Source organism: Zootoca vivipara, chromosome 5, assembly GCF_965207765.1.
Source record: "Zootoca vivipara chromosome 5, rZooViv2.hap1.1, whole genome shotgun sequence".
In the NCBI taxonomy this organism is placed as follows: domain Eukaryota; kingdom Metazoa; phylum Chordata; class Lepidosauria; order Squamata; family Lacertidae; genus Zootoca; species Zootoca vivipara.
In genome coordinates this window covers 91,399,860-91,425,590 of record NC_142588.1, presented here as the reverse complement: position 1 = coordinate 91,425,590, position 25,731 = coordinate 91,399,860, and the positions used below count along the sequence as shown (strand labels likewise).

General features: G+C 44.9%; 1 protein-coding gene across 3 annotated transcripts in view; it reads left to right on the top strand.

Annotated features, from left to right (window-relative positions):
- Positions 1–25,731, top strand: part of DVL3 (dishevelled segment polarity protein 3) — a 51,611-nt gene that overhangs the window by 6,803 nt on the left and 19,077 nt on the right. For all 3 annotated transcript variants that reach the window (XM_035133624.3, XM_035133622.3, XM_035133625.3), the window contains exons 2-4: positions 20,693–20,762; positions 23,494–23,615; positions 25,228–25,334. In XM_035133624.3, coding sequence (XP_034989515.1) covers positions 20,693–20,762; positions 23,494–23,615; positions 25,228–25,334 — 299 coding nt within the window. The remainder of the gene's footprint in view (positions 1–20,692; positions 20,763–23,493; positions 23,616–25,227; positions 25,335–25,731) is intronic.

Genomic DNA, 25,731 nt, shown 5'->3' with positions numbered 1-25,731 from the left:
GCCCTTCCCACTACATTCCTCTCTCTCTCTCTCTCTCTCACACACACACACAGAGAGAGAGAGGGGGGGGGGACATGAACGGCATGTTGGCATCTTGTTATCTTGTTATGATGACTGGCTTCTCCAGTTTGTTTTTTTTAATGCCGATTAGTGCTTTGTACAGTTGTTACTCTGCTTGTTCTTGTGGTTCTGTCCTGTTTTGCATAGCACTGTTGCTAGGAGTCAGAAGTCCAGCAGGTGTCTTCCTAACTGCTTTCTTCCTAACTGCACATAACAGCCTCTGTCGCAGTGTTTGGGATGGGCAACTTGACACTTCTCATAAAAGCCAGATAAAACTATCAGTAAAGGTAAAACATACTAAACGCCTGGGCAGTGAGCCTTCCCCTGGTGCAGAAAATACAACAGTACTAGGCATGCCTCCAGAAATAATATACTCCAATACATATTTTACCGGTCTGCGGATTCATACTGTGACAGTCTCCCAGTGTGTTGCTGATCTGATCTCAATCTCTTTGGTCAAGTTTGCATTCTCACTCTTTCCATCAAACAGATGTTTCTGTTGTGGCCATTGATGAAGAACATGATTACCAACAGAAGCTGATCCTTCTGGTCTTTCCTACATAACATTTCTGTGTTTGGCGCTCAGGTTGCCTGTGCGAAGCATACAGTGCTTTACCATAGACTTTGGGGGCCAGTATGACACCCCCTCTTCATTACTAGGAAATTGTGGCAGTTTTCATAGAATCATAGAACTGTAAAGTTGGAAGGGACCACGAGGGTCATCTGGTCCAACCCCCTGCAGTGCAGGAATCTCTTGCCCAACATGGGGCTTGAACCCACAACCCTGAGCTTAAGAGTCTCATGCTCTATCGACTGAGCTATCCCCTATATAGAAGTTCAAGAAGCATGTTAACATATCACAGCTCTAGGGTAATTGGCTAGTGGTGGTGGGGTTTTGCCTGAAGTTCAGCAGTGGGTTAGTAGTAGTGCTGTGCCAAAACGGTTCCTCCAATTTCTCAGAAAGTTTTTCTTCTAGGGTGAGAGAGGCTTTATAATTTCAGTTAGTGCAGGGTTGAGCTTAACTTGCCCTTGAGACATGGCCAAGTGGTGTCAATTGGAAGGTATGTTGAGGTCCTGTAAGGTTAAAATACATAATTTTGCATCACAAGGGTGTGAAGACCTGCTCAAAACCTATCAATTTGGTGATTGAAGCAGAATATTTGTGTTAATAGATAGATAGTGACACTCCCTTAAGCTGTTGAAGGTCTCCAGGCAGGGGAACATGTTCATTATCCTGACAGCTGGCAGGCGGTGCAAGGTCCGGGCAGCTGTAGGCTTGTGCTCAGCTGCTGCTAAGCAGGGGTTCTAGCATTGCCCTATCCTGTGAAAGCAAAAGGGTTTTTTCCTTCCTAGGTGTTGGACTGCTTCCCCCAAGCCATCAGATTCCTGAATACCAAGTTTGCAATATCTTGCTCTGCTGACAATTGGTTGCATCTACAGTTAAATGCTTCACCCCACACCAGAATTATGATGTTTGATTGCTTTTGGCCATTTTCCTAGATAAATTTTGGAGCCTGTGGCAAGTGATGGGTGGAGAGTGGACAGATACTTTTGTGTGCAGTGGTGAGGAGACTACGAATGTGAGAGTTACCTATCAGGATACTAAAGGTAGCCATTCAGATATCAGATTGGGTAGGTCAACTCACAGGCAGATTTGGATTCCTTGCTTATCCTGCCTTCTAGCTATGGCAGCCTGACTTGTCGCTGGAAAATATGGGAAGCACATAGTTAGAAGTTAGAATGTCACCACTCCAATGTATGCCACTTCATTTATTTCTTGAATTTATTAAAATTTATGCAGTATACCGCTTGATTGCAAGAAAACACCTCAAAGTGGTTATAAATATAACCTGCCCCTCACTGTATGGCCCCAGAGAGGGTTACATAAGCAGTCGCATTTTAAAACAATGTTCAATTCATTGAAACCATACATTAAAACCACAATGCTAAAGAAAATCACAGCAACAGAAAAACAGGAGTTGCTTGTTATTATATTATGTATGTTTGTGGTTTTATACTGTAAACCACCCTGTGATCCTTGGATGAAGGGTTGTATAGAAATACAATAAATAACAAATCACCATCATCTTCAGAGGGGAAACATCCACTCAGCCCCAAGTCTTCCTGTTGACTTACTTGATGTGTTGTTGCACATTCATCTCACCTGGAGAGATCATCTTGGAATTCCAGTTCTCCAGGTAGCTCTGTGTGCTGAATGTGGCCCTCACTGATGAACACATTGCCTTGGGATGCCAGGTGAGGCATTGGGATGGAGACCATTTGTCTTCTCCATGAAAGTAAATGGTGTAGGATTCTTTCCATCGACTTGTACAAGGGGCCATAGTTGATATCCCCTTCACTCCAGACTTGGTTGTTCAGAGTCCATCTCCCTTACTGCCCAGCAGTAGTACTCCATTGGGACCCCCCTGAGTCACCCCTGCTCTCTCTGTCTGTGCTCTACTCCCATCATGATGCCCATATCACAAGAGATGAGGACTCTGGAGTTTGAAGAGGAACCTTGTGAATTAAGGATAGGAGTAGAGTCAGTTGTAACAGCTAGAGTATGAAATTTCAACCAGGAAGGCTTGGGTTTGTCTCCATTGAGCCCTGAGGCTCGCTGAACTCATTCGGGACCATCACTGTCTCTACCATAAAATGAGAATAAAATATGGGAGCAGAGGGAACAATATGTGGCGGAAGGATGGGGGAAAATGAAAGAACAACATTGCACCACTGCTATTTTATAAAGCAATCATCAGCCCCGGCAGCTGGCAGGCAGTCTGAAGCCTCTGGGTCGCTAGGCTTGGTATGCCAGGAGCCTGGCCTTCTTGCCCGTACCTGTTCAACAAGGCAGGACCTTCTAACTTGCTGCACACTTGGCTCCAGTTTCAGCAAAGGACAACAGGAACCCTGTGTTGCAAGCTCACCATCTCAGGTCTACAACAGGTATGCCCTAACTGCCCCCCTTACCCCTATTTGAGAATACCTGGCTAGGGATTTACTTGCAAAGTAAACACTCCACTACTGGGTGCAACCCTTTCCCAAACAGAGAAGCAAGCGGTCTTTCTGTTAGTGTGACACAGTGATAAGATAGCTGCTTTCCCCTCCTGATTTTTGCATCTCTTTTTGCAGCTGGTGTTTCCAATTTTAAGTTCGGAGAGATTCCCTGGTCTCAGCTGGTGAGTGAAAATTAGTATCCCAAGTAATTGCTGGTCTGATGACTAAGCCAGGGCTGCTTAATTATCACCCATCTTTCACTGGATGGGTTCAAGGCTGAGCTTTGCGGGACTTCGCAGAGGAGAGAACAAAGAAAGCGCTGCTGGAATTCCCAGTGTGTCAGCCAGACGCTGCTGGTATTTGGCAGCCTCCTCTCGCACACATGTGCATGGGGGAAATGTGTTGACGTGGGCAGAGCAGCAAATTGATTTATTTTTATTGTATGTCCTGTTTGAAATCAGTGCCAGGAACCCCTGTCCTCCTAGCAGAGACATTTTCCAAATACAGTATGGATCTCCTAATAAATTGCAGTCCTCAAATGATGTTCCACCTTCGCCTGCCTTGTGGCCTGCTAGCCATTTGTATCCCAAGTTGACATTTCATTCTATTGTTGACAGTTTGCAGGAGCCCCTTGGCTGTGTCATGCTGCTGGCTGATGATGGCTGCCTCTGTCACTTGAAGTGGGTTTTGTGGAGGGCCAAGAGAGAATGTGAGGACACTATTTGCAAACTTTGGATGTGCTGTGTGGCTTGTTTGCTTTAGTAATTTCCATTGTTGCTCATCTGGTTGAGTGGCAGGGCTGCCTTGCTTCTGAGCTCCAGGCACTGACTTGCTGGCTTCACCCAGATATTGCAGACTGGCTCCTTAAAAGAGCCGGGAATGTTCGCCCTTGAATTACCTTGCTTCGTCTATTGTCCACTGAAGTGCGTTTTGGTGCAGAACGGTGTGATACCATGTTTTCTCTCTCTCTCCTTTCAAAATATTCCCAAAACTCCACTTTCTCCCTAAAACCATTTTGTCCTCCAACTGAATTTAAGCCTGAGTATGTGCACATTTGTCCATTGTTACCCTTGCCTTTCCCCTCTGTTGTCTCAACCCCTGCCCCCAACAAAATTAGTGTTTAGCTTCCTTGGAGCAAGGAACTGTTGTTTTGCTTATGAAATGGGGTGGACTTTGGCACTGTGTAAATAGCTACTGATCCCCACCCACACCCGGTGGGACTTGGTGGCAAGTAATACCTGAAAGAATTCATCCACCTTTACTTGGGGGAAAGGAAGTCTATAGTTTTATTTGGGAAATTTGTGCAGCCATTGTGCAGTCCCCAAGTTTCCCTGGACCATTTTGTAGTACACTTCCTAGAGTTCCACTATCAAAAGCTCATTTTCCTTCTTTTTATACCTATTTCAGCACCATAGGCTTATAACACACCTCTTGTTTAGATAGGTTTATGTAAACTGGTAGATAGTTGGTAGCTGTTGCTGCTTTTATTATTATTTAAATACATAGACTGTGCAACACTTGTAAAGCTCTTCTCTTATGGAAGAGAGTAGTGGAAGGTTGTTTTAATGTTTTTTTTAAAATGCTGCTTTCATTGCAACACTTAACACCAGGTTAAAAAACTAGTGAGCTGCAAAGTCGCTTAGAGGTCTCTGTGATGCAATGTAATGGCTGTTCCTTGAGTAACGGACATTCACATTTAGCTTGAGGAGCACAGTGCTTTACTGTGTTTTTCTGATGCAGGGCATTTTCCATTTCTGATTCTGTACATTTTGGTGGTTTTTGAGGGAACCATCTAGACCAAATCTGCACAGTTGGCAGCATCTTAACCTATGAAGAACTGCCAGAAGACCCCGTGCCAGGTCAGGTCTTGTTAAAACAGTGAGTCATCCTCCCCCTCTGGCTACTTGGAGAAGAGGACTTGCGTGGTTTTCTAGTTTAGCCTGAACTCGCCTGTCTTAGGCTAACAACGAAGCTATAGCAGTAATTTGTTTGATCTGCTGATGCATCTTTTAAGAATTATTTCTTAGGACTTTGTTCAGATCTGGTTGCCATTTAGAATGCGAACACCTGGTGCAAATGGAGAGTACTGTAAATTTCAGCTTCCCAGAAGGACACATCCAGCACCTCTTTGAGGCCTCTGTTGTTGACTGCTGAGAGGGCTTCTCTGTCAGCATCATTCTGTCAAAGAGCTTTATTGAAGTATAATAAACAAGGCTTGGAATTTTCTCATAATAAGGCTGTGTTGAGACAATTGAGTTTAACTGCCCTTTGGAAAGGTGTCTCAGTTGATGAGCCTTGTGATTGGCCAAGAAACCGAAACTAGGAAACATGGTTTAAAGTCTTCCTGTAAACTATGGGTTGGTGTGATGTCTGAGTTGACAAACAGTAGGGCAATTGCCTCAAGTGCTGAGCTGATGGCAAAAGAAAGCATGCAAGCATTTCTGAACTATTGGATGTTCAAACCGTGGTTTGGGTTGTGAATTCACCATTTTGAGTTTTCTAATCAAACTTGTACTGTACATGGATGTACTCCTTTCTGGCAAGTCTTTCCTCTGCCACCTCTTTTCCTCAACATATCTTACCAAAGGTTTCCTTTTCCTTAAACCTATTACAGTACTGCTTTTTCTCAGAATATTTCCGGTGCCTGGGCGATTGCTGACCAAATACTAAAGTCCTGCAGCTGTGCAGCATCAAACTGTTCTCTCCTCAGCCAACAATATGTCTGCTGTGTCTTCTGCACAATGGACCCTGTGATTCAAGGCAGCTTCTGAGCTGCCCCATTGCTGTTCACGGCCTAATTCCCTCATAATTAAGGAAATAGCTGACAATGCGCAAAATGATGCAGCACACGGTGCTTCCTTTGTGCTGGGTGAGATCATCATTTGGACTGGGGTGGGGGCAGAAAAAGCATGTTGAATTGAGTGTTTGTCATTGTGTGTCAACTGACTCATCCTGTCTGCTGCTTACCTCTGATAGCAGCATCTTCTCCCACAAGCAAGGGAAAAGCCTGGCTAGGCTAGGTAACACCCCTTAGATTCCAATCCTTAACTCCCACAGTCTTCCAGGTGTGACTTTCCATGGCCTTCAGATCTTGCTAGCTGCTTGCAATTCCTGTGTACCAGATAATCTAGTTGTGAGAAGCATGGTCTGGCTACTTGGCCTCTGGCTCTGTTTGCAGATTGTCTTTTAGGGTAAACATGCAGAGCGACCCCATATGCACAGAGCACTGTGTGCATACTAAAGCATTCCCACATTTACCAGTTTCTGCCAACTTCACTCACTTCTGATGCTTGGGATGCTGCTGCTCCAGGTTGTGCTATTTGCCCATCTCGCCTGGACTTGCTTTCATTTTTAGGTACCGGTATCTGTAGGACGGAGCACTTTACTCTCTACCGTGTCAATTTCTGGCCAAATGTTCTTTTCAGATTTGTTTTTCTGAACTTACTCATCTACTTCCTTCAAAACCCTGTAGTTGGCACATCATATGTTCTCTTTAAACCCCTACAGTCATTAATCACTCCTGCAAGTGCTGCAGTGCCCCAAATGTGTGTTTTTATATACCGTATCATGGTTCTACAAGTCCATATACATAAGAGCCTAGATATTAACTTCCATTACCGTACTTCATATATTCAGGCTATTGTGCCTACAGGAGATAGGATGAGTGCGTTGCCCTTTTGACAATGATCTGTGCAAGCCTTAGCAGGGAAGCAACATGTTGGCCTTGCATTAAGCCACAGCTTTCCCCCTTAAATTGAGTCCAGATGTGTGATGGAGCTGTAGCAACATATGGAAAAACCCCACTGGCTGCTTGTGAGCAGCAAGTCACTTTGGCAATTGCAAGAGCTTGGCTTGAGGCCTTAAGACTAATTGCCAGTTGTCTTAAGCCACACACCCCAGCCCAGGGAGCTAAGTAGCTGGGCAGGGGAGGGGTGTGCGATGATAACTAGCTTCTCAGAATTTACTTCTGACATTTTATCCTAGCCTTTGCTGCTGTAGGTCCCCTTTGAGCAGTGTAGATGGGGCTCGGCATCAAAAGTAAGTCGGTCTGTCTAAAAATTAAATATTCTGTGTAGCCCCGGTGGGTCCTACACACTTCATAGGCAAACTTCATCCACACTGCACTCAGCAATGAAATTTGAATGTCATGTGGGGCCTATATTTGGAGTGGCAAAGCCCCAAGCAATGTAGCACACCAGGGCATGCACATTTGGCAAAAGAGTTTTCACTCATAACTTGTCAATTTTTACTCTCGAGCTGCAGTTACTATTTTGAGATGCCTGCAAATTCATTTCACATTCTTGATCTGGCACTATGCTGTCCTGTGGGGTTGGGAGCGTCCAAACTAGCTGCTGCTTATTGACTTTGTAAGAAACATCTACCCTTTTGAAAGCTGAAATGTGGCCAACTTCTCGTCTAAAAATCTTTTTAGAGGGAAGGAAGAGTCCAAGCGAAAGCTGTGTATGCTATGCTTTTGTCGGCTTGCATTTCTATCATTCAGGGCTGATTTCAACTTCAAGCCAGTTCAATATTTTGGAGAGGAAGAAGGGCAACACCCTATTTCTTGAGGGTGCGTGTGTGTCAGAACAAGAGCTGGGAGCCTCTGACTGTGAAGTTGGATGAGATGTATTATGGAGGGAGATAATGAGGCTGTGTGTGTACTCAGTCCTTAGAGCCCTGTTCAGGAGCAAAAGGGAATGGCCGTATGCAACATGACCCTCTGCTATTAGCAGGCAGGATAAAGCATTCAGATTGGGCTGGAATGTGTATAAATGCTAGGATCCTTCTGTCCTGGTCTGGTCAACAGAGCAGCACCTTCTGCCAGTTGCACTTAAGGCTTCAGTGAAGCCCCAGTTCTTAGGTAGTCCCTAAGAAAAGGTTGTATATTGTCTCCCTGCTTATTTAACTTATATGCAGAATTCATCATGCGAAAGGCTGGACTAGATGAATCCCAAGCCGGAATTAAGATTGCCGGAAGAAATATCAACAACCTCAGATATGCAGATGACACAACCTTGATGGCAGAAAGCGAGGAGGAATTAAAGAACCTTTTAATGAGGGTGAAAGAGGAGAGCGCAAATTATGGTCTGAAGCTCAACATCAAAAAAACCAAGATCATGGCCACTGGTCCCATCACCTCCTGGCAAATAGAAGGGGAAGAAATGGAGGCAGTGAGAGATTTTACCTTCTTGGGCTCCTTGATCACTGCAGATGGTGACAGCAGTCACGAAATTAAAAGACGCCTGCTTCTTGGGAGAAAAGCAATGACAAACCTAGACAGCATCTTAAAAAGCAGAGACATCACCTTGCCGACAAAGGTCCGTATAGTTAAAGCTATGGTTTTCCCAGTAGTGATGTATGGAAGTGAGAGCTGGACCATAAAGAAGGCTGATCGCCGAAGAATTGATGCTTTTGAATTATGGTGCTGGAGGAGACTCTTGAGAGTCCCATGGACTGCAAGAAGATCAAACCTATCCATTCTTAGGGAAATCAGCCCTGAGTGCTCCCTGGAAGGACAGATCGTGAAGCTGAGGCTCCAATACTTTGGCCACCTCATGAGAAGAGAAGAATCCTTGGAAAAGACCCTGATGTTGGGAAAGATTGAGGGCACTAGGAGAAGGGGACGTCAGAGGACAAGATGGTTGGACAGTGTTCTCGAAGCTACCAACATGAGTTTGACCAAACTGCGGGAGGCAGTGGAAGACAGGAGTGCCTGGCGTGCTATGGTCCATGGGGTCACGAAGAGTCGGACACGACTAAACGACTAAACAACAACAACAAAGAAAAGGAGATAATTTAATATCTTTTATTGGGGAATTTCAGGACAGTTTTTAGCCTGTAGCTGTTGTCACTTTTCTAGTTGTAGCAGGGAGAGGGCTTATGTGGTCTTGGAGACTTTGGGAAGAGCTTGATGGGCCATGGTGCCACGCAAGAAAAATCCCATTGCAGAGAGAGGATAGCTGCCAGAAGGTCATATTGCCTGTGCTGGAAAACTTCTCTGTCCTATTTTAGCTTGCCTTTGTTTCTTTGTTGAAACCAGGGTGGATAAAAATCAATGATTTTTTTAAAAAAATCAAAAAAATCGGATTTTTTTGATTTAAATCGGATTTTTTTGATTTAAATCGATTTTTTTGATTTAAATCGGATTTTTTTAAATAAAATGCTTTTTGAGGAAAATATATTACCACCCAAAGGTTATTCCATCATGAAATAAAGATTAGTTTTTTAACTATGTAGAATAAGGTTGTATATGTTTAATTTTGGGGCTAAATAAATTCAATTAATCCATTCACAATGTCATGCTCTTCCAGAGGTTTTTGTAAGATTATTGGGCAGTTTCTCTGCCTGCAAGATATTATCACAGATGCTTGGTTTACTTTTGCAGTTCTCAAAACTGAATTTGACTCAACAGAGATCACATGCCTCTTCTTCACAGCAAAAATGTTATAACATGAACAGAGTTGAGAAAAAGACCTTAATCCTATTGTTCTACAAACCTGTGAATACAGAAACAACCCCTTCAGTGCTAAGTTTCAAGAAGTTCAGTGAATAGAATAGAAACAATATTTTTCTGATTGTTTGGAGTGGACAGTATTTAAGTTTTTCATGTGTAGGCTGGGCTGACAGTCTAAGTTATATATATATATATATATATATATATATATATATATATATATATATATTGTTTTTGTTTAGCCAAATTAGTTAACAAACATGGATGTTTGTTTAAACAAATAACATATGCTGTAATGTTATTGTTTCAGTTGAATAAATCTATTTAAATTGTTATTATTAAGGTAATGATTATTTTTCTCCTTCCTAAGTACAACAGTAAAGTTGTCCAAATATGAATGATTAACCTATTAAACTGGGGATAAAAAACTAATATGAAAAGTTGTTATTCTAAAAATCTTCATCTACTTGCATATTAAAGTTATACCAGCAAGAATTAGTCTTTATGTAGAAAACTATGATTTAAATCAAGCCTTACTGACTAGTGATTTAAATCGTGATTTAAATCGTGATTTAAATCAGTTTGATTTAAATCAAATCCACCCTGGTTGAAACATACCTTGTTCTTTAGAGGAGGATTTCATAGACTCATAGAACTATAGAGTTGGAAGAGACCCTGAGGGTCATCTAGTGCAGCCCCCTGCAATGCAGGAATCTCAACTAGATCTTACTTGACAGATGGCCATCCATCTGTCCAATGAGCTTCTTGGCCTCATTGGCTTCTCCTACCTGTTTGCTTCTTTTTGTTGCTTGATAGTTAGAAGATCCATTTAGAGGTGGATACTAGTGGATACTTTGTAGAGGGGCATGCCTGTGTCATTGATTGCTTGCCCTGGCCTGAAAGAATTGAGACTTAGTAGGTGCCTAACAACTTGAGAGATGAGGTTTGATACACAAGATGTCACTTTCAGAAGATGTCACTTTCAGATGATGGAACCTTTCACCTTCAGGTGAGCAGCAACACCACAGCGGTCTCTCAAGTGCCATTGGTTGGCAACTGGCTAGAATACTTTTAACCAGCTGCCTTGTATTAAAAATCATCAGTTATAAAATCAATTACATTTGCATAGGTTAGCATAATAGCAGAAAATTCATTTGAAGTAATAATATACATTTCGGCATAATAGCCCTGCATTAGCTTGAATTGTGCTTTATATTGCATATGGTGGTTGGCCTAGGTAGGGACATGCATCTGTTTGAATGGATCAGGGACACCCATCAAGCCAGATGTGTAGTACAGTGTACATTTAGATGCATATCCTCATAGGCTGCAAAGGGAGATCTCCCTTGAAGGGTTGGGACACATGTCTCTGTGAGTTACATATATATGGACCTGTTTTTCTGTTTTGTCATTATGTTGCCATCCTGTAACCAAGATGGCCAGTGCACAAGCTTTTGGTGTTCTGTGGCCTGGCCCTGTGACAGGAGTGTGATGGAAGCTAAAGGGGGTCACCTGATGTGGCACACAGCTCTAGCAGCTTTTTGGGGGGAGAGCATCCACTGAAAGATGCAACTGGTGTGCAATTTGATGTTTCTGTTGATGGAGGCAAGGACTGTGCAGTCTGCCACAGCTGTTACTCATTGACCAGTGAAATAAATGACTTTGTAAGACAAAAAAGAAACAAAGCTGTAGCTGAATGGTCAAGGGAGATCTGGAGTGGAATTCTTAGGCTGGAGCTGAAAACTCTTGATGTCACTTCACAAGAACACTTGGCAAGATCCAGGAATGTGGCTTTGAAGCTGGTCACAGCAGATAACCAAGGCCAGCCTACATCTTTCTGGCAAGTTGATACCTGCTAGAATCATAGAATTGTAGAGTTGGAAGGGACCGCAGTGGTCACCTATCTAGCCAGCCTCCTGTAATGCAGGAACCTTATGCCCAATGTGGGGCTCAAATCCATGACCCTGAGATTAAGAGTCTCATACTCTACCATTTGTTTTGTTTTATTTGTTAAAGTCATATCCTACCATTCCTCCTAAATCTGTGATAGAACATTACCATTAAAAATAAAATCATGTTTGGAACATTTAAATACAGTACAATAAACACAGCAAAACATTAAACAAATGTTAAAAGAGATATAACTAAATATGCCCACTGAATCAGAAAAGCTTCAGCAGGTGTCACAGTGTTATGAAGTCATCTGCCTAATGCTAGTGGATAGGGAATTCCGGGACGCTGGGGCTGCCACATTAAAAGAATTATTGTCTGTGCCATTTTGCGTGAAGAAAGTCTGAGTTTTGCACTCTGAAGAAACAATGGAAATAAGCAAGTTGGTGGTATTCAAAGTTTTACTCAAAGTAGACTTACTGAAATAATGGACCTAACTTAGCCATGTTTTGGTGAGTCTACTCTGAATAAAACTTCAAAACCACCCCATTTGTTGATAACCAGTTGAATGTTATTTCTAAACCAGGTGTTTCTCTTTTTCCTTTTCTTCTTCTCAAATTGCAATATTGGCATTATGCGGCTAGTGGTTAGGTAGCTTTTTGTGATAATTCTTCTAGGTGTGGGGTTGAAGAAGCTCAACTCTGTTCTTTTCTCTTTTCTCTCTCCTCCCTGGCCCTTCCTGCCCTCCTGCTGAGTTGAGGCTTTTCCAGGAATGAGCAGTTTTGCTCACAAAGCACATTCCACAGCCTCAGTTCCTTTTTGGCAAGAGCATTTGCCTGCTATTAAACCAGAGCCAGGCCCAACTTGTCAACCTTTTTCTAAGGCTGGGGCTAGAGGGGTGCAAAGCAAATAGAGGGGTGCAGAGGTGCTCTATTTAGCTGCCTACTTGAGGGCTGGTTCTGCCTTGATACCTGCTAAGCCTTCGGTGTCCAAGGAGCACACGGCTACTACCCTTCGCCCCCTGCATTCTGGCCAGACAAACTTGCATGGGACAGTCTGAAATCCCTTTTACTACACCATCTCCTGGGAATTAACTGAACTTTGTTGGCATACATCTGTCTCAAGAGACAATGGAGTACGCCTCCAGTGGTGGAGTCAAACCTGTGTTAGCTGCACTGAAGTGACTTCCCCAGGGTGCAGGCCTGAGCAGTGTGTATGTAAATCCTGGGCTGCCCAGATGACAAGACTCTCAGCCTCCCTGGTGTGATCCAGAGGAAAGCAGAGCAATACCTTTCGCACCAGCTTGGCTGCAGGCGTTGTCGGAAGGAGGCGTACAAGGCACCATCCCACCGTCTTAGGGACTCTGGATTTGTGTAGGGCTTTACACTTTAGACTTTTCTTCTCCTGAAGAGATCCTGCAAGGCAGCAGAGGTTTAGGATCAGAGTTTTCCTTCTCCTAGGTACACAAGCCCCACCTGCCCCTCATATCCCTCTAGAGTCTTGACCATGTGTAGAAGCCGCCTTCTTGGCCATTGGACCCACTAATGGTCTCATCTGTTCAATCCATCAGAGCCTGTATTTGCATGCAGGGAAAGTCCCTAATTCACTGAGGGTTGAGACCCATTGGCTCCCCTCATCTGGTTTAGCAGGCCAGTCAGAGCTGTTCTAGAAGTTGTCAGCATTTACATGGAAGGAAACTGAGTGTGTGCAGGGCTTAGTTAAAGCACCAACATCCACCCACAGATTTGTTGCATTCCTGCATTGCCCTTTTCCCCTTTATGGATCTCAGTGTAAAGGTGGTAAACTCCTGGTCTCCCACTCTGTTATTGGCCAGCCTCAGATCTGCTTAGCATCTGTGATGGAATGACAGCAAGCACCTTCAGGCCATTTTCTGGGGCTGGATTTGAACAAGAGTTCACTTTGCAGCCATGTTTGTGGGGTAAGATACAGAGGGTGGTGAAGGGCTTATTGCAGCCACAATATAATCTTGTCTAGTCACAACATTTTAACTATCTTAATTACTACATGCAGAGGTAGAAAACATGTCACTAATGTGTTCCCTAATGGTCATTGTAGCCTCTTATTACCCTCAGAGCAATTTCAGTTTTCGGTGTGGGTTTGGCAGGCTTGTAAGTAGCTGCTCACCCGCTTGCCTGGAGTGAATAAAACACACTTCTAGGCAGTCAAGCTTTACAAAAGGCCGTTCTCCTCCCCATTATTTGTTTTTCTTACAGGCTACAAGTAATTAATATAGTTAGGTGTGTGTGCAGACAAGTAAGAATATTTGAAGGTTAGCCATTTCTGTGGACTTACTGCCAAGCTAGGATACAGCAAACAAATAACAAGACTTTTGTAGCTGGCAGTACAGCATCAAGTGACTTGCGTTGACAGTGATGTAGATTATGTTATATGAACAGAGGACATACCGCTAGATTCAGTCAAAGTAGCAAATTCATCTTGCGCAATTTGCCGTTCCTGTGAAATTTTACCCTTGCACATTGGGATGGCGCTTCTAGTGAGAAACCGCTTATGACAAACACAAGTTTGATAATCCTGGTGTGTGTTAAGTTGCCTGTCTTGCTATGGGCACTGCTCTTGAAATATAATCAGTAATAATTCCTAATAGCTAACAACATTCAGGGTGGGATGGGCACAGCATTTGGCTCAACAAGCGCCTGGAGTCCCTTCTAATATGCTGCCTAGGCAAGGTTTGTGCGCACTGCAGCCTCTGTGTCCTAGGTGTCCTTGGCATCAGATTTACTCCCAGCTCCCTCTGTTAAAGGGGGAGGGCTCCTGTGTAACAGGATGGTTCCTTGACTGGAGAAGCTGAGAGAGGCATACCTGGAAGGCAGGTGAGGGGAAGCACTTCTCAGAATTTTCCTGAACCTACTTTGGGGGGTGGGTGTCCACCCCCCCCAACCTCCTGGGACCCTCCCTGCGATCAGACATCTTTGGGGGGGTGTCAGAATCTGTTACCCCGCCCCCTGGGACTCTCATCCAGGTTTAACTTCCATTTTTCCTTGGGGTCTGACCACTTTTCCAGGGGACTCATGACAGATGGGAAGGGCTTCCAGCATCGATACATCTCTCTTGAGAAATGTAAGTCGCAGGCCATATGTATACTTAACCTTCAAGTAGATCCCATTGAACACAGTGAGGGTGATCTGAGTCTGGGTGCATGTGATCCAAGTGTGTGGGAGAAAGAAATGAAAAAACCTGAGCATCTGCAATGCTTCCATGAATTGCAGTTAATGTAGAAGCAACATGTTCAGCATAATGGAACTAAAAATTAAGCAGTTCTTTCATTGGAATTCGATGGATATAACCCACATGTTTGTATTCCATTTTCCACCATCCATGAGGACTAAATCCCCCTGTAAATGAAAATGACAATCCTTGGGTTGCCAGCTTCTTCAACAGGTTCTGTTCTGACTGTTAACACAGTGCCTGCCACCAAAATGTATATTGAGTCAGACCGTTGGTCTGTCTTGTTCAGTATTGACTTTACTGACTGGCAGCAGCCCTCCAGGGTGTCAGGCAGGGAGTCTTCCTAGCCTTACCTAGGGATGCTGGCGATTGCACTTGAGATGTTCTGCATGCATAACAGGTCTGTACCACAGAGCTATGGCCCTTTCCACAAAAGGGCCTGCATACAGGGGATAAAGGTTATGATCCTATGTCAAGGTGGTCCCTTGGTGCTCTGCAGATTGCACTCCTGGTTTTGTGAGTAAGGGGTTGCCCACTGGCTTGCAGTTCAGTTTCTTGGTGCAGAGCCTTCTGGAGCTCTTTGAACCTCTTTTGCCTGCATCTCAGTAAGACACAGTTAGCTGGTTGGTTGGTGCAGAAGATGTGGGAAATGGTGTCACTTTAAAAGACTCCATTCGGATTAAATGAGTGCATCTGAGCCTTCAGGGCCTCAAGGAGCAGGTTCCTTTGATGTATAAAGTAGGGACAGAAGGCGTCGTCTGGGTGGGGCAGAGTTAATTAGGATGGAAAACCCTATTTGCCTCCTGCAATTTTCTGTCCATGTTTTGAAATGGGCAGAAAAATCCTACCTGCGGAGGAGTTCCACAACTGGAAGTACCAGGAGTTCGTGACTTCATCTTATTACCCCAGTTCCTAAGTGGATACAGGAGGCATGCAAGAGGAGTGCAGCTCCAAAGTTAACCATAAAATGAGGAAACATACTTAACATACCCGCCGAAACAAACATGTCTTCACCAAGTGCCTGAAAGGGGCCTGTCTGATCTCAGCTGGAACTGAGTAACACTGAATTGAGCCCACAATATTGAACACTCCTGGTGGATCTGAGTCGTGTACGACTACTCACAGTAACTCCTCTCAAGAGCTCTGTGATTGGGCAGGGATATAAGGCATCCATCAGTCCCTAAGGTATCCTTGAACCCAAGTTGTTAAGGGCCTTGTAAATTAATACAAGAACCTTAAATTTGGCTCAGTAGGAACTAGTTGTTGTTGGCACCTGTCTACCTTGAGAGACAATGGAGTGTGCTTCTGGGAGTGAAGCCAAACCACTGCACTGGGAGCAGCGAAGTGACCTCCCTGGGATGCAAGCCTGGGCAGAGTGTATGGAGGTTCTGGGCTGCCGAAACGACAACACACACACACACACGGCCTCGCTGATTTGGTCCTAAGGAAAGGAAAGGAAAGCAATATGTTTGGCACCAGCTTGGCTGCAGGTGTTGCCGGAAGGAGACAATGTACTAGGCTCCATTCAACCATCTTAGGGGCTCCACTTTGGATTTGTGTAGGGTTTACTCCTTGGCCTCATCTTCTTGCTTTTAAACACTATAGTTATATGATGATGGTGGTGGTGGTGGTAATAATAATAATAATAATAATAATAATAATAATAATAATAATAAATCTATTATTTGTACCCTGCACATCTGGCTGGATTTCCCCAGCCACTCTGGGTGGCTTCCAACAAAAATCTGAAGGCAGCCCTGTTCAGGGAAGTTTTTAATGTGTGACATTTTCATGTATTTTAAATGTCACACATTAAAAACTTCCCTGAACAGAGCTGCCTTCAGATGTCTTCTAATAGCCTGTCTAGACCTACTCTGTGTCCCCACATAATTTCTAACCCTCCTTCCCCCCGGTGCTGTAGACTGAGAGGCCTTTAAAGCTCAGCTTGCACATTTTCCAAACCCATTTTTATGTATGGATTCTTGGAGCACCGGGAAAGTTGAAGATGAATGAGAGGTTCTCCATATCTTGTTGTTTAGTCATTCAGTCGTGTCCGACTCTTCGTGACCCCATGGACCAGAGCACGCCAGGCACTCCTGTCTTCCACTGCCTCCCACAGTTTGGTCATGTTGGTGGCTTCGAGAACACTATCAAACCATCTTGTCCTCTGTTGTCCCCTTCTCCTTGTGCCCTCCATCTTTCCCAACATCAGGGTCTTTTCCAGGGAGTCTTCTCATGAGGTGGCCAAAGTATTGGGGCCTCAGCTTCAGGATCTGTCCTTCCAGTGAGCACTCAGGGCTGATTTCCTTCAGGAGGGGTAGGTTTGATATTCTTGCAGTCCATGGGACTCTCAAGAGTCTCCTCCTGGTTCTACATATAGATGGCCATTTTTCAAATAATCTTTGTGCTGTACAGAATATCTTCATCTTGTGCATGAAGTTACTTGAGTCCGTTTTTTTTTTACAGAACTCAAGGTCAGGTCAGAAAGCCAAGGATTCTTGTGTGAACAGAATAGCCAGTGGATTAATGAAGGGTGGAACTAGTTACCACCCCAACTAGTAGAAACTCAACATTCAGAAAGCTGAACTTCTGAGGATTTTGTTGCAGTGAATACGTTTTTCTCAGCAGAAGTGAGCTTGGTTGATCATGGCACATTCAGATGTATTTTGCCTGAAGAACATAGGATTTCCAAATATGAAAGTGATTGACTCCCCCTTTTAAAAAGATGGGGCCTCTCCTAACAATAACACAGCGTCTGAGCTGAACCCTGTGGGCTGCTTTCTCTGCCCCCTCCACCCCACCAAGGTGTCGACCCAAATGATTGTACTTTCTTGCATGGTTCCATCTGGTGAAGAGACTTCAAAGTCTGTCTCATTTTGGCAGGAACATATGGCCTTCCATAAGTGAGGAGGGTTTTGCGGTGGGGATACCTCAGCCTCTGTTCAGCCTACAAGCACAATTGCTTTCATTTATGGAGCTTAGACTCTGTGTAAATTGAGGAGAAAAGGCCATATTTGTGTCTTGTCTTATGCCCCAGGATGCTCGAACATGTTGCTACATGTTCTTTGCTGGGATGGAAATAAAGCAATTTAAATAAGAGTCACTTAAAGATTTCTATCTTAAGCTTGTAAAGGCCTTTTGTCAGATAACTCTTGTTTTGCTGTGTGTTGGGGAAGGTTAAGCCCATGTGCCTCTAAATCGTCTTCACCAGCCAAGGATGCCTGAGACCAGTTGCTGGAGGACTAAAGGAGGGCAAGGGGGGCAGCAATCAGACAGCTCCGCTCTGTTGGCCAGGCAACAGCAGACGGTCATGCTCCTTGTCTTTAAGTTACGCCTGGCCAGTCCAAAGACCTTTTGCTGCCTGCCAAATTCAAGACCAGATGTTGCACACACCTGTTCCCTTCTGTCCTCAAAGGGGCCTCTGAGAGCTGAGCGCCCCAGAATCCCTGCCGCTCTGATCTGGAGGCATTGATACACTTGCAGAAGAGAAAACAACAGTCCCTTCTTGTTCGCAAATGTTGCTCCATTTAGCCAGCATCTATAGCATGGCTTGGTAAACTAACGCCTGCGGGCTAAATCAGGCCCAATTGTCTTCTGGATGGTTCGGGAATCATCATTGCCTGTGGATGGTTCGGGAATCATCATGTGGATCATCAGCGCACGCGTTCTTTCTCTCTCCCTCCCTCTCCCTCACATGGTGGCGGCACCAGCGCCTCCTCCCTCCCTCCTCCTGGCTTCTCCCCGTCCTGCCTAGAGGAGGAAGGGGGCTGGGCTTTGTTGGTGCCAGCAGCAGCAGCAGCACTCGAGCGGCCCCCATTTTAAGCAGCCCCTCTCCGCAGCCCTTTAGCCCACTGCTCATCGTCAGCGCTCCGCCACTGCCGCTAGCCGCTGCTGCTCACAAGACACAAGTAAGCAGCCACCGGGGCTCATGGTGCTCTTGCATCATTTTATTTTTTTCAAAATATAGTCCGGCCCCTCTCAAGGTCTGAGAGACAGTGGACCAGCCCCCTGCTGAAAAACTTTGCTGATCCCTGATCTATAGGTTCACTCCATTTAGCCAGCAACTATAGATTTTCCTTCATATCATTTGCTCCAAGTAGGCTTGCATTCTAAGGAATCTCTGCTATTTTTTTTTAAAGGAAACATTAGTCTTGGCAATGTGATATACAGTAATATAGGCTCACCATAGTTTATGCAGGTTACAGAACCCAGTTTTCTTTTGTACAGGATTGGGACCATCCCACCATGTCCCCTTTGACTTCTGTTTTCCGGATATGTTACTTTATAGTCTGCCTTTCATACCTTAAGATAGCTTTGTGGTAAGATGTTGTGTGTAGTCTAGGAGCCAGCAATTGAAAGGAGATCAGTTTTCTCCCTCAGAATAAAACTTCAGTTGAAATATTGAGACCTGACAGGATAATGTGGCTTACTTTGATTTATCATTTTAAAGTGAACAATGTTTTTACCTGTCATTGTGCAAAACAGCCTTGTTCTCTCCCTATCTTTCTTTTAAGAAGGATTCCCATGCAGATTCTTGCTTAGTCATGTAGTTTTCCGGGCAGCCTAGACACGTCTCTACATCTCTATCTTGCTTCGCTTCACAGGGCTCTCTAAGGGACAAATGAACTGTTAAACACACACACTTCCTTTTATAGAAATCATAAATAAGAAGCAGAAATTGGAGAAGGCTTAGCTGCAAGTTGACAGATCCACAAATATGACCTGAGAAATAAGCAGTTTAGGAAGTACAGATGTTTGTGGTTTGATTTGAGGTTGCAGAATAAGGATAGGGGAGAAGAAAGTTGTGTGATGCACACAAGACTATGCTGGGGTGTGTGTGTGTTCCAGAGATCTTTTGCAGAACTAATATGGGTTGGACGCTGCCTTCTAAGTTCTCCCCACTTTTCAGATATTTAAGGGTCCACTATTGGTTAAAACAATGACAAACCTAGACAGCATCTTAAAAAGCAGAGACATCACCTTGCCGACAAAGCTCTGTATTGTTAAAGCTATGGTTTTCCCAGTAGTAATGTATGGAAGTGAGAGCTGGACCATAAAGAAGGTTAATTGCCGAAGAATTGATGCTTTTGAATTATGGTGCTGGAGGAGACTCTTGAGAGTCCCATGGACTGCAAGAAGATCAAACCTATCCATTCTGAAGGAAATCAGCCCTGAGTGCTCACTGGAAGGACAGATCGTGAAGCTGAGGCTCCAATACTTTGGCCACCTCATGAGAAGAGAAGAATCCTTGGAAAAGACCCTGATGTTGGGAAAGATAGAGGGCACTAGGAGAAGGGGACGACAGAGGACGAGATGGTTGGACAGTGTTCTCGAAGCTACCAACATGAGTTTGACCAAACTGTGGGAGGCAGTGGAAGACAGGAGTGCCTGGTGTGCTCTGGTCCATGGAGTCACGAAGAGTTGGACACGACTAAACGACAACATTGGTTAAAAATGGGCTGGAAGCTGGTTTAATTATATTATCTGCCTATTTATTTATATCCTGCTTCCAGGCCAGATTAGATTCTAAAATTGCTTACAATTAAAACTCACAGAAAGGTACCGTATAATTTGGGGTATGTTTGTGGTGCTGGGATAGGCTCTTCTGCCCTTGGCACTTGGTGGTACAGTCCAAGTTCCAGTCTCTTCCATCCAGGTAGAGCTGCAGGTGCTTGCTTGGTGGTAAAGATGGTGGCCTGCAGCAGCAGCAGCCCTTCGTGAAGCACTTTATTTCTGTCACCACCACTTTGGTTCGGGTCAATTACTGTTCCTTTTACATAGTGAGAGGGTTCCTTGGTTGGGAGCTTTGTTTATTTTCAAGAGGCTTGAAACTAGTTCTGAGTTTGACATGTGGATGTGCTGAACTGTCTTGGTTGGGTAGGTAGGGTTTAGGATGTGGAATTGAGAGTCATTCACGTATCATGCCCAATCCTGCCTCTTAAAAAACATCCTCAGGTTTTATTATCGTGGCAATCCAAGTTCTTCTGGGGTTTTTTACCCTAGAATCAAGCTGCCAGCTCTGTTATTTTTTGACCTCATGAGCTGGCCTGTACTTTGACATCTGTCTCTCTCTTCTTTTTGCAGCGTTGTGAAGGAAGAAATCTCAGACGACAATGCAAAGCTTCCCTGTTTCAACGGCCGCGTGGTGTCTTGGGTAAGCTGGATTCTTGACTGGGTTTCTCTTTCCAGGCAGCCGTGTACAGGACTGGCTTTACCATGTGGGCAGGTTAAGCAGCCGCTTCAAGTGAGATATTGGAGTCCAATTAGCTGAAGTGCCCCTCCCCACAGGGCCTGTAACTGCAATGCCTAATTCTCAGGTTTACTGTGCCTGTGTGGCCACCTCATCTTTGGTTCTCTGGCCTCTACCCACCCAGCACTCCTTAGCTTCTCTCTCAGGGCAGTCAGTCACAGAACTACTGCCGCCATATTAATATTGCCAGTTGCTCCAAAAATTGCTTCGCTGGCTGGTGGTGATGGGAATTGTATTCCAAAACATCTGGAAGGCACCAGTTGGGAAATAAATGGCAACTTCAGCAAGGCCACCTTTGGGGCTCAGTCCTATTCCTGTAATGCAGGGACAGTGATAATGTATGTGTTCATAAATCATGCATAGCCACTGCTTCCACCTTCTGTTGCACTGTGTCACCCACTTCTGGAAGGGGGCCACCCACCCACACACAGGAGGAATCCAGAGGATGGAAGAGGAGGACATATGTATACACTATGGGCAGACACCTGTCCTCCCTGCTGCCTCGCTGCCCCCCCATCCCTACTCCCCCACCCTCCATTACAGATTTTGGCCCATCTTCTCTTTCTCGTAGAAGCCAGCAGTCCTCATTGACCTGTAACAAAAAATGAATGTGGCTGCAGTAGGAAGATGTTTGATGGGGAGGACAACCTGTCTTGCTTATCTGACACTGGTATCAGTTATCACTTACTGGGAGGGGGTGGAGAGACACCATATTTCCACAGCATCAGCTGTGTTTCTTTTTGGATAAAAGTTGAGGGGCAGTCAGAAAAAGAAATTGAGGTACGGGAGAAACAAGTCTCATAGATATAATCGGACCAAAAGTTAGTTGCAGCTGACACTACAGCCCCTTTCTTATAGATGTCAGTGGCTGCCGTCAGTCACCATGGGAGACATTGACAGAGCAGCAGCTGGGAAGGTTGGGGCAGTGGAGAGGTGAGGGGCAAAACCTGCCCCCTTTTAGAAATAGATGACCTCAGAAACAGCTATTTGCTGTAGAATATCCTGCTGAACGATATAGACTACCAATGCTTAGTAGCACTCAGTCCTAGAATAGTCATTATTATTCCACAAATATGGCTTCTAGCACACAATCCTGAAAACTTCATTTTGAAGAATAAACGAAGCTTCTAGCCCATTTACCTGCAAATCGGGAAACTCTCTAAACCTATTACTGTGTTAACAATCTGTGCTAGACAGAGTGTTGTAGGACTTTTGAATAGCCAGGTGTAAGATCTCTCCATTTATTCACCATTTATTAATCAGATTTCCTAACTGGCAGGGTTTATTCCGGGCACAGAATTTTGAGATTTCTAGGCACAGCCTTTTGGCTTTGTATGCCATCTGTTTCCTAGCAGGACAGCTGGGCCCTTTGAGTGAAGAGTGGCCTCTTCCTTTGTGCATTGTGCCTGTCACCTCCTGCTCTCATATCCCCCATGACTTAGGGGTGGAGTGAGGGTGTGTGTGTGTTGCTGGGTCCAGACACTGAGGAGCTATTTCAGGAGTGTGACTCTAATTTTAGGAAGATGGGGTGGGGGAGTTCAGCCAGAGTCCGTCCAGACAGCTCAAGAGGCCAGGGATTAGGCAGGATTGTTCATCCAAGGAATCCTGTCTTCAGGCATGTTGGTAGACAGATTCCCAGCCTGTCACTCCTGGGAGAAAGAATCCATCTACTTCCTGTAGCTGCCAAGTTGGCTCTCAAGCCTATTCTCTACTTGGGTTTCTTTAAATATATGCATTCATTTTTGCAGAAGGAAGTCACTATTAAGTGATGGTTTAGTACTTTTAGGAAGTACTTGATGCAGCGAAGATGGTTACAGCAGCACCAGAAACAATTAAAGAACATCAAATACTCAATGGGCTATCCTTGCATCTCTGTATTAATGTCAGTAAACTCTTAGGGATGTAGGTGGCGCTGTGGTCTAAACCACTGAGCCTCTTGGGCTTGCCGATTGGAAGGTCAGCGGTTCAAATCCCCGCGACAGGGTGAGCTCCCGTTGCTCTGTCCCAGCTCCTGCCAACCTAGCAATTTGAAAGCACGCCAGTACAAGTAGACAAATAGGTACCACTCTGGTGGGAAGGTAAATGGTATTTCTGTGCGCTCTGGCTTCTGTCACGGTGTCCTGTTGCTCCAGAAGCAGTTTAGTCATGCTGGCCGCATGACCTGGAAAGCTGTCTGTGGATAAATGCCGGCTCCCTCGGCCTGAAAGCAAGATGAGTGCCGCAACCCCATAGTTGCCTTTGACTGGACTTAATTATCCAGGGGTGCTTTACTTTTTAAAACCTTAGGGTGTGTCCCCCCCCACCATCTTTGGTAGCTTTGTTTGTTAGTATTATTATTTTTAGCCTGCAAAGCTGATTTTTAGCCTCCCTCTGAAGCCACTTTTTGCAGGTGCCTCTGTAAGTGCTGTGCTTTGTGCTTTTGTCCCTGCAGTTAGAAGTTAGATCTTGGCTCCCATCCCAGCTGCACAACCTCAGAGTGACATCCTTATTTCTTATAGCGTCACTAAACAGATGTACGTAACTAGACCAACAGGCTGCTTCGTTATATTGCAATACTTTGAACCTACCCTTCAAAATGGAATAATATTTTTATCTGCCTAGGCTGGCTTACCTTCAGCTTGTTTTCTCCTTTCAGCTGGTGTCTGCTGAGGGGTCTCATTCGGATGCTGGGTCTGTCTGCGCCGACAATCAGCCGGAGCTGCCGCCCTCCATTGAGCGTACTGGAGGAATAGGAGACTCCAGGCCTCCTTCTTTTCAGTAAGTTGTGTATAAGGAACAGCCTTACCTTGAGCAGGGAGAAAGTTGAGCAGTTTCTCTGCAGGAAGTGCGTTCAAGATTCCATTCTCTTCTGGCAGAAGGGAAGCTTAGTCTCTGCCTGTTTCAAGTGGCAGGGATAAAAGTTAACACTCGAGAGACCCAATTCCTGAGCATGGTGAACTAATGACCAGCCTTGTGACTGGAGTGCTCTCAGCACGGGATCCGCAAAGGAAACTGAGACCACTGGGCTTCTTTCCTCTTTTAACACTTAAACTTGACACAATGGCTTATGGACACTGTGCTCTGGCACCCACCCCTGCCGTACGTAGGAGGGCCCATAGCTCAGTGTTAATCCCCAGTAGCTCCTGTTGAAAAGGATCACAGATTGCTGGGAAATACCCTGACCTTGGAAAGTTGCTCCTGCTCAGAGTAAACAGTAGCAGGCCAGATGAAACGATGGTTGGCCTTGGGGTAAGGTACCTTCATACATTGCTGTTGCTGTACATGGCTACCTTCATGTTGAAAAAAACCTCAGACCTACCCTAGAGGAATAGGGGCGCATTTGGGGTTGCCACTTACAGCACTCCTACTCCCAGAAAACAATTGGATTGTTGATGGAGAATGTGAGGTTGGTGCAGCTGGAAGTGTTTCTTTCTTGTGTCCTTGTTGAAGCGTTCTGATGGTCTGACAGGTAACTTTTATTTTAAAAATTCAGAAACCTCAGACCCGACACCCCCCCCCCAATGGGCAGGTTGCTTAACAGCATTTTAACAGGGGGGAATGGTCCCAGGATCCTGGAAAGAGTCTAGAATAGTGGTAATAGTGAAACCAGGTAAAGATTCAGAGGCTCCAAAATCATAGACCCATTTCACTCACCGGCCAGGGTGCTAAAATATTTACAGGTATTTTAGCTAATAGATTGGCAAATATGTTGCCTAATCCATGCAGATTAAATAGGTTTTGTTAAACATAGATATACTGCAGATCCCGTATGTAAGATGCTGAAAGCAGTATTATGGGAAACTGTTGAGGAATCTGTGTGCAATTGCTTCATTAGATGCCCATAAAGCTATTGATAAAATAGCTGTTGAAGTATTCTGGGGTGTGGGGAGCAAGTGGGATTCTTGGCAGCATCATGTAAGGTCTGTAGGTGCAGCCTGAGGACACCTTGGGAGCGTTGGCACTCTAGATAACTGCTGGCTTCCTCCCCTGACCAGAAAAAGTATCTAGTGCAGCCTTTTCTGGAGTGTACTACTTCAAGGAGCCATGTGTTTAGATGTTTTCCTGGCACATGTGAAACTAGCAGGAAGAAGAAGCCTGATAACATTCCTCTCTGATATGCTAGGATTTTTTACACATAGAAAGAAGAGTGTGCATTTGGTTTTTAAAAAAAGGAAATACAGGGAATGCCAAATATTTAGGCCCCCACCCTGCCGTCTGACATGGTACAGTCCAGAAAGGATTGCACAGCACACCTTTTGCATGTTTTAAGTTCTGCCCTCGGCTTTTTCTTTTAAGCCTCACACTTCTGTGAGCAAATTTGGAGGAGGCGCTTCTGCGGAGTTTTCTACTATGTGTGTGTGCATGGGTTTGTTTGTTGTTTACTCTGCAGTCCCAATACTGGAGGAAGTCGGGAGAACCTGGATAATGAGACTGAGACTGATTCAGTGGTATCGATACAGAGGGAAAGGCCGCGCAGGAAAGATGGACCTGAAAATGGTGAAGTTTATTTCCTAAAGTTCAACTGACTATAGTAGTAGTCCCCACCCCACCTCTAAGTCTGTTCTGCAGGCTGTGCCCTTGACTCGGCTGCTGTGTGCCTGGGTCAGGTTCGTCCCCATCCTCGGGCCTTGGGAGGTCTACCTTCTCTGCCGCCATCCCAAGCCAACAGTTTTTGAAATTCCCTTGTAATTCAGGGCTCCAGCAGCCCTGTACCCACTCAGGGCCTGGCTCCTTCATGGACCCATCTGCCCATCTGATGAAATGGGCAGACAAACTTCCCCCTTTTAAAACAGAGAAGAAAAAATGATCTGACAAGTTGTGGGGAGAGGGAGCCTGCTCAAAGATTGCTTGGGACTCAGGAAGGCCTTCCCTTTCCCATACTGCTCCTTCTCAC